General features: G+C 37.3%; 1 protein-coding gene across 1 annotated transcript; it reads left to right on the forward strand.

The window, feature by feature from the left end:
• The first annotated feature begins 1,486 nt into the window (after window positions 1-1,486).
• Window positions 1,487-7,475, forward strand: LOC113079185 (condensin complex subunit 2-like). Its single transcript, XM_026251391.1, is given in 19 exon segments — window positions 1,487-1,607; window positions 2,022-2,240; window positions 2,327-2,417; window positions 2,532-2,621; window positions 2,708-2,825; window positions 3,016-3,161; window positions 3,509-3,698; window positions 3,883-3,962; window positions 4,194-4,396; window positions 4,673-4,818; window positions 4,947-5,053; window positions 5,224-5,343; window positions 5,507-5,614; window positions 5,693-5,736; window positions 5,738-5,828; window positions 6,312-6,422; window positions 6,510-6,586; window positions 6,714-6,789; window positions 7,004-7,475. Coding segments are annotated over 18 exon segments (2,070 nt in total). The 5' UTR covers window positions 1,487-1,607; window positions 2,022-2,028; the 3' UTR covers window positions 7,064-7,475.
• Window positions 7,476-8,931: the final 1,456 nt, after the last annotated feature.

The following is an 8,931-nucleotide window of genomic DNA, read 5'->3' on the forward strand; positions in this document are numbered from 1 at the left end:
ACAGTAATCACACTGCAGGTATTTGCCTCTTATCCAGGCAGGTTACCAATGCAGACCTCAAGGTGGAATATAGTAGATAAACCTCTTTTATCTACTCTGCTGTTAAATAGAGGTAAATGGAGGAGTTTTGCTTTTTTTCCAGGAGTCCAATCCAATAAAAATATTTATTTTTTAAATTCTATTACATATTTCTCACCATAACACAGCTGTCATTTAAAATTGAATCCATGTGGTCACTTCTATAACACCAATGGCTATCATTAATTTTTTATTGATGATTAAAGGCCAAAATTATGTGAACTTTAAAAAAGATTCAGAATAGAATAGAATAGAATAGAATAGGGTAAGATGAGATAAGATCCCATCAACTTCATTTTTTTTATCTCTTGACCATAGGCGGCACAAAATCTAAACAGTTTCGAGGTTAATTGATCTCATTTTGTGTCTCTGGAAAACAGTACATGCTGGATCTTAAAGGTTTTTGTGTCCAGTTGTTTATGAATGAATTGTGGATACATTTTTACATTTATTGAGTCAAAATTATAGTTTTTATTTTAACAAACAAGCAAGCAATAAATAATACCCAGAATTGGCAAAGGTGGTCCCAAGTTTAGTGTTATTTTTAAATTTTATATTCTACTTAGTTTTTTTTTTTTTTTCATTAAAACGTATAGGCTATTTAATTTAAATCATTCAGTTTGCATTCACAGTGTTGCTATAACATATCTTCAATTAAAAATGGCCATTAAATATGTTAATATCCATATGCCTGTATTTAGGCTAGAATGAATTAACCTTTCAAATGAATAGTGATGTTTTCAGTAAAGTAACTAGATGACCTTCAGGACCAGACTGTCAGATGGGAAACCTAAGCAAAGGTTTTTTATTTATTCATTTATTTATTTTTTATTGTGTGAGTTCAGTTGTCACTCGAATTATTCAGTTAATCACTTGGAGTACTATGAATAATGGACAGAATGGACAGAAACAACTTTACTGCCATCTATCGGACAATGAGAAATCCGTTGAGGTGGTCCTCACTGCAGAACACAAGATACAGGAGGCGTTGTTTAATCTAGATCCAACTCCTCCCACTTTACGTACTAAACCTACTCGTCTCCACCCCCTGATCCCTAAAACCACCCCTACCCTACCAATCTCCACCACCCCCTAGATGTGGATCCAACTTCGCCCCGAGTTTTTTATCTACTGAATTCCAGTGTTACATTTAGTCATTTAGCAGACCATTTTATCCATTAATTTTTTTATTTTTACCGTTTTGAAATAAAGAACATTTAGAGAACGTTGTTAAATGGCATTACTTTAGCTATATTTTTATAATTCACATTCAAGTTTAAGTTTGAGTGGATATTTCATTAAAGAAACAACTAAATTAATAAATGCAATCAAATAAAATATGTATTGTCTATTGTTGTGGAATAAAATGAAGTATTTTGCGCACAATCTGACGTTTACGTCTGTACGTATGACATCACTGATGACGCGTGTAACCGTTCGGCGCTAATTTTCAAATGGTTGTCTGAACAGACGGAATTAGAGAAAGTTTGGATCAGCTGTACTGCTTAAAAATCATCAGATAATCGCAGGTAACTTGAACACTTGTTTTTTGTACTTTATCTGAGGAACGTTTACAATACCACCGTTTATAATTTTTATCTCGTTCGTTTTCAGAAGCGTGCTTAGCGCTAACGTTAGCTAGCAAAGGTTCAAATAAGGCTTTGTTGAATCTTATAACGGAAGCGTTTTCATGCAAAAATTCGCTTTAGGTTTATAAACGTATGACTTTAGATAACATTTTTATTGTGGATATGTTTATAGTATATTCGTTTTTATCTGAAGCAGCTAAATAAACGTTAATTTAATGTGTTTACGTAGCGAGGTCTGCGGGATTTACTAGCTAACGTTAACGGTGACGTTACTGTTTAGCAGACTGTAAATTACTTTGCGAAAACGCTACATAATGGTGTATGGATATATAACAAGCTAATATTGTCCCATAGTTTCGTTATGAGCGCATTCAGTACCCCGACATCTCGGCCACGGCAGTGGTCCTCGCCGGCATTAGGACACAAAGCCGCGCTGTCGGCCACCAGCACACCTCTGCTGGACAACATCCAGGGAAACGATGATGAACAGGAGAGACGTCAAAGACGCAGATCCAGGGTCATCGACCTTCACGGAGTGACCGACTCCTCCATTAACGAGGCTGGTAGCCACAGGTAGGCTAGAACCATGGTGTTCAGCTGCAACATTATTTATATGCAGACTCAGAGTAAGTTACAAACTAGTTTTTTCTTTACCTTAGTACTGCAGGCACACCTGCTGCTTTCCCTAAGCTGTCGTCTGCACAGATATCTGAGCATTATTCTACCTGCATCAAGCTTTCCACTGAAAATGTGAGTTGATAGTTATGTATTCCGTATTTTACTGGTTTCCTGCTTTCTTAAATGCAACAGTACTATTATTTGTTGCCTTTTTAAATTTGTATTTTTTTTTTTTTTTTTTTACAGAAAATCACCACAAAGAATGCATTTGGCCTACACCTCATTGATTACATGGCAGACATACTCCAGCAGAAAGATTCAGAGCTCAACTTCAAGGTAGAAACTCGTTGAATTTGATTTTAGCACCAGTTTACATGCATTATTGGAAACCATATTGCAACCGTGTTGGTGGGTTGATCCAGGTAGCAGCGGGGACCCTGGATGCCAGCACAAAAATCTATGCGGTGAGGGTGGATGCAGTTCACGCGGATGCTTACAGAGTCCTAGGAGGCTTGGGATCTGAGACCAAACCAAAAGAGAGTGAGTATTTGTTTTAAGTCATGGGTCTGCTTGAATATTACGAGAACATGGATAAGATAACAATATTATTTTTGCTGAATGTTGGATTGGTTGGCGAGGTTAAGGTGGTTGTTGACTTCCTGGTGGATGAACGTGTCATACTCTGTTCAGCGTTCATGCACCGTATTAATAAATTCTCATCTCATTCCAGGTCAAGATGGTGAAGAGGAGGAGGTAGCCGAGGATGGTCAGGGACCGCAAGTGGCTGCTAAACAGCCTAAGAAAAGACCTCAGAAGAAGACAGTGGAGCAGAACCTCAGTAACATCAATCTCTCTGAATCAGAGATGAAGTGTGAGGTGAGTAATATGACTAGAGTCAAGACAAGTCAAAGTTATTTGTATGCCACTTTTCACAATACACATTGTTTCCAAGTAGCTTTATAGAAAACCATACTGTTAAAGTTATATTTCACTCAAAAGTAAAAATTTTGTCACTAATTACTCGCCCTCATGTCGTTCTAAAACCCATAAGACCTTTGCTCATCTCCGGAACACAAATTAAGATATTTTTGATGAAATCCAAGAGCTCTCAGACCCTGCATAGACCGCAATACATTTGAAATGTTCCCGAAGTTTGAGTGAAAATCCCTAGCAATTTTGAAGGTGACATAAACTATGAAGATCTTAAACATTCTTTTACACAGGTGGATCCCATGTTCCAGCGCATGGCTGCTTCCTTTGATGAGAACAGTACAGCAGGAGTATTCCTCTCTGTGCTGTTCAGTGAAGACAGTCGCTGTGAGCTGCGTTTCCCTTCACATATGACCTTGCTGAAGTCACAGCTGCTTCCTGTGCAGGTGACCCATCAGCATGTTCCTGCCTCACCATTTATAGGTAAACTGGCTTTGCACATCACACACTGTTCAAAGTCTTGGGACAGTTTACTCTTGGATTTACCAAGTAATATTCTGTATTCATAGCCTAAATGTTTCTAGCACATAGCATGTGTTGTGAGGTGTAACAACCACACAGAGATGTTTGACAGCAGGAGCTTTTTAATTCCTTTTAATTGTTCCAGGTCATTTAAAGACACTAGAGGACAGACCAATTTGTCCATCCTTAGAAGATTTTTCCTTTACTCAATGGACTCCTGAACAGGTGAGACAGTTTTGAATCTTTTTTTTTTTCTTGGATACATTTTCTTTTCTAAAATTCTTTGAAATTCAAAAGAATATCATTTAAAAAAAATATTTTGTTACACTATTGATGTCTTTACTGTCACTTTTGATCAATTCAATGCATCCTTGCTGGAAGTAAATATTAAATTATTTATTTTTAGTGTGTGTACACATTTTTTAAATGTGATTCTCATTCTTATTGTCAATATAGACCACAAACCTCAACCAGCTTCTTGAGAAAATGAAGCAGGGAGAGCACGCATTCGATGTCAATGCAGACATTGAGCCAGATGAGGACGTGGCTCCAGATTTTGGGGAGAATTTTGATGCAGATGTGGATGAGGGCAGACAGGGAGACTGTGAGGAGTTTAAGGAACAGAGAGAGGCTTGTTCAAAGAGTCCTCAGAAAGGAAGGTTAGTGCTTACAAAATGTATTGCACAAAAGGTTTGCTAATTGTTGTATTACAAACGGACTGTTTCACACTATTCACAATGAGTTACAGTTTCATATAGTGCATTTTCACTTATTTAGACATCAAACCTAAGCTCGACCTTAGCATAGTTGCTACATTTCATGTTGTATTTTAAGTCTCTGTCTTTTCAGATTAACCCACTTAATTTGCATCAAAATGTCTTCTGTGATGTTTAATTATGCCTATCCACTGTGAGGTGTATTTGTGTTATCAACAGAGGCGTTATTCCTATTGGCGAGGTGGATATTGCCACAATGTGTCTGCAGTTGTCTGATCAGCCCAGAGAGTACTCGTACTTCAGTCCCAGGACCATGGCCACCTGGGTCGGACCTGGCTACTGGCTCTTCAAACCTGGACACAAGCGTAAGTCATAGACTAACCTAGAAGAGTTACAGTCAGCTACAAATAATACAGAATGGATTTGATCACTTTCTTAATTTCTTGCTTTCTTTGTGCCATTTTTCACCCAATTTCTAATTTATCCTGTCTAGAGGATCACAAACCAGACAAAGAACCTCGGAAACGAGCACCAAAAAATCCTCTCGTAATTGACTTTAAGGGAGATATCAACTTTCATAATTACTTTAAGACAACTAGAGTAAGTTTGTATTTGCTAATTCTCATATTGTGTCTTTTAATGACTACCAAAATAAACAAAAGTTTCATAAAAGCAATTCATACTATGCATTTAATCCCTCCAGCTAAAGCTTGTAAATGTAAGCAGCAGATTACTTGGTGACAAACTGACAATGATATGCTTATTTCCAGGCAGCAACCACTATTAGTAAATCAGCTTTAAACACCAGCAATAAGAAAACCACACTTCCAGCAGACTTCCAGTATCCACCCAGTAACCTGTCACAGCTCACCCTCAAACCCTCCAACACAGTAAGTGCTTGAATGTTCAATATTCATGTCTGCATTGCTGTGTACTCTACTAAATAGAGGTTGTGGCACATCAAAAACAACATTAGAAGAACGCTGTACAGGAGACTGCCAGATTCGTTTATTTTGTTCATTTTATAAATGAGTGATTATTTTTTCACTCCAGCTCAGCGCAGAAGGAAAGAAAAGATTATCAGGAGAGCTGGGAGAGGACATAGGAGAGTATGATTACAACAACGCTAATGACACAGCCAACTTCTGTCCTGGGCTTCAGGTAAAACACACTACTGTTATATGTCATGGGTATTCATGCAGATGGTCTGTTTAAACGGTTCCTGGTTTCTGTTAACAGGAAGGGGACAGTGAGGATGCTGAAGGCTTTGGAGGATCCGATGAACTCCCAAACAGACAGACCAACCATTTTCTCTCTGGACACAGAAGACATCTCTACATACGGAGAGGACTGTCTCGTCCCTGAGCCTCACAAGGTAAGATGAGAGTAGAAATGGTGGGTTACTTCACTATACTACATTATTTGCTTTTACTTCAAATGTTTTGGATGGACAACTCATGAATTAAGGCTTATTTATACTTCTGCATCGGACATACGACATAGCCTCAACGCCGTAGGCTGTGTCAGTTTTCATTTATACGTCTGCGTCATTGTCCTCATCGATGTGCAGTACACACGCAAACCGCTAGACTGCAGTGTCCACGGGCATGTTGCTTGTGTAACCCACAGTACCACAGCAATAGCTGAAGAAGAAGAAGCTTCTTGTGCAAAAAACACACAAAACTCAAATGCGGAGGGAGGGGTACTATCAGACCAATCACAGCCCTTGTGGTCCGCATAGATTTTACCCACTGTAATTTGGCTACGCCGTAGCCTGCACATTATATGCACCATCTACAGCTTAGATCCGATGCAGAAGTATGAATCAGCCTTTAACTGTATTTGCTATTTGCTCTAGGTAAATACCATTGAGATAAACTATGCCAAGACAGCCAAAAAGATGGACATGAAGAAGCTGAAGACCACTATGTGGGGTCTCCTTACAGAGAGTCCTGAAAAAACAGCAAAGGTTTGTAATTGTAGCGTTTAGATAAGTTTAGAAAGTATATATATTTTTTGGTTTATTATTATTACTTAATTAAATGACCATTTCTAGCAGGTGGACAGTGAGGACACAACAGAAGTACCTGGAGAAAAATCATTCAGCCAGTCTGTCAGGAATCTTGTACAAAGGTAGTTTATTTTTTTTAATTGGTGTTATGTATCTTTTCACTATTCTGGCTCATGGAAGAAATGCTTGGCATTGATATTTTTCTTGCATGTACTGTACATACATTCTTCTTTTCTCTTTTTCCCCTAGGCTTCCCTCAACCATGGCTACCAACCTCTCAGTACCATTGGCTTTTGTGGCCCTTCTGCACTTGGCTAATGAGAAAGTGGGTATTCTGTTATATCGAATGATTAAAAAAAACAGTGAAGATGGAGGTCTGTTGTTGATTAATAATACAATGTTGTTTTTTGTTTATAGATCTGTGTCTTGCATTAGTATGCATTGAATGTTTTGTAGCTCACATGAGGAAACATGTTTCCTCTTAAATTATCACAACATTTGATTGCTGTAAATCTAAAAGCTCTTATTTCCATCAACAGAACTTGGAGCTGCACAAGATTGACGGCATGACCGATATCGTCATTAAACAAGGCCACTGAAAACTGATACAGATATTTTATACAACAGTCTTGAATTGTATCAAAATGTATATGCTGTTTCCTATGTTTTTTATGTCATGTAAAATATCTATGTGTGGCCAAAAAGAATAGCCAAGTGGAGGATGATGTCAGGATCATGTTAAAAATGTTGTACAGGGAACTACCACAGAATTTGAAGTGAAATTTAAAGCTCAAAAACATGTACCAGGAAAAACATGAGCTGCAGTGCATTGATAATATGATTGCTTTTAAGATTGAACCGTTTAAATTTTTTTTTTTTACAGTAATAGTTAATATGAAGTTACTGTTGTCAGTTTCTATTTTTAAAAAGTTTTATTGAAATTGTAAAACTTCATTTTATGACTTGGTACACATCTACATCTGATTCATAAAAATAAAACTTCTCAAAGTATTGCATAGTTTACCTGTTTTTGTTTAGTATGATGTCATTTTGGAATGCTATACTGCTCCACGTGAATGCATGTAATGCTTGAGGCATTTAGGTGGAGCCAATTGTTACATTGGTGGAAAAAAAGTTTCCTTCACAAGAGTCTAATCGTTCTGCCCTAAAATTTTTAAAACCATTTACAAAAATAAATAAAAATAAAACTTCTTGACATAAACAATGTTGAAAGAAAATCACAAAATGGCAGTTTTATTTAATTTTGTTTTGAAAAGTACAATTACTCCCTGGTCTGTCTAGCCTTGCGAGAACAAAACTATCATTGAAGTGCAGAAATATGGCTGGACCGTTTCCTCATGTTTACGCATCGTGAATCCAGCGCCCTCTTGAGGATGTTCTGGAGAGTGGCTAGAGAGGTGGACCAAAGCAAACTCGTTCGCTGGAGGAAAAAGACTGAATTAGAGACCAGGAAGTGTAGACGCGGTTTACATCTCGCTCACTCGAGGAAACAGTTAGAAACATTTTAACTTCAAAGTATAGAAGTGCATTTGTTCTTTTTACGTGGAATAAGTTCAAACACCAAACAGTGAGACCATGGGGTTGGCTGATCAAAATAGTACGGTAAGTTACTCAGTTAACAATAGTCAGCAGGTGCTTGATGTTGGTGCATCGCTTATTGGTTAAAAAAATGAACTAACCTACTGTGTTTCTGTCTGTGTCCATGTAAATCATATTATTTTAAGAGGTAGGAAGGTTGATATTTTATAAGTTTTAGTTGTACCGTTTGACGTGCGTTGACGCTGTCACAGGACGAAGCTCGTTTTTCAAGTTTTAGTTATTTCTACATACGTTCCTGTTGTGAGTTAATGTCCATAACTGTTGAGATTGTTAGATAATGTGCCGTTTAGATAAAACTTTTATACTTAAACTTTATCCAATTTGCACTGCAAATTACTTTTTCAGATTTGTTTACACGGATAGATTTTTACCTTGAGCTTTGAAGCAAAACCGTTTTACTAGACACAACCAACTGTTGAGCTCAGCACTTATTAAATGGGTACCCTACTTCATTTAAATATGTTTTTTTATCTAGAGTTTACAAATATGCTGATCACATCACACGACGCCTTTGACTGTTGAAGTGAACCACAAGTGTTAGATCCGCATGCTGGGTTGCTTAAGATGAAGTTGACCAACAGAAGACCTTTTTTTTTTTTTCCTTTAAATTTCAACAGTACCACAGTATAAGACATCCTCTGCATTTTTTTTTTTTTTAGGGTGTGGTTTAAATATCGTTCTTCGACAGTATTGTGTAGAACTGGTAGTTTGAAATTGTGAAGTTTGATCTTGAAGATATTTGGTTGCTGTAGCCTACTAGAGGGTCTTTAAAGGAGATGGATAACTAGATGGATAATTTTTCACTTTCTATTATGTTGTTGTCATCACATTATAGTAATAGATATCA

Source organism: Carassius auratus, unplaced genomic scaffold (genome assembly GCF_003368295.1).
Source record: "Carassius auratus strain Wakin unplaced genomic scaffold, ASM336829v1 scaf_tig00027283, whole genome shotgun sequence".
Classification (NCBI taxonomy): Eukaryota; Metazoa; Chordata; class Actinopteri; order Cypriniformes; family Cyprinidae; genus Carassius; species Carassius auratus.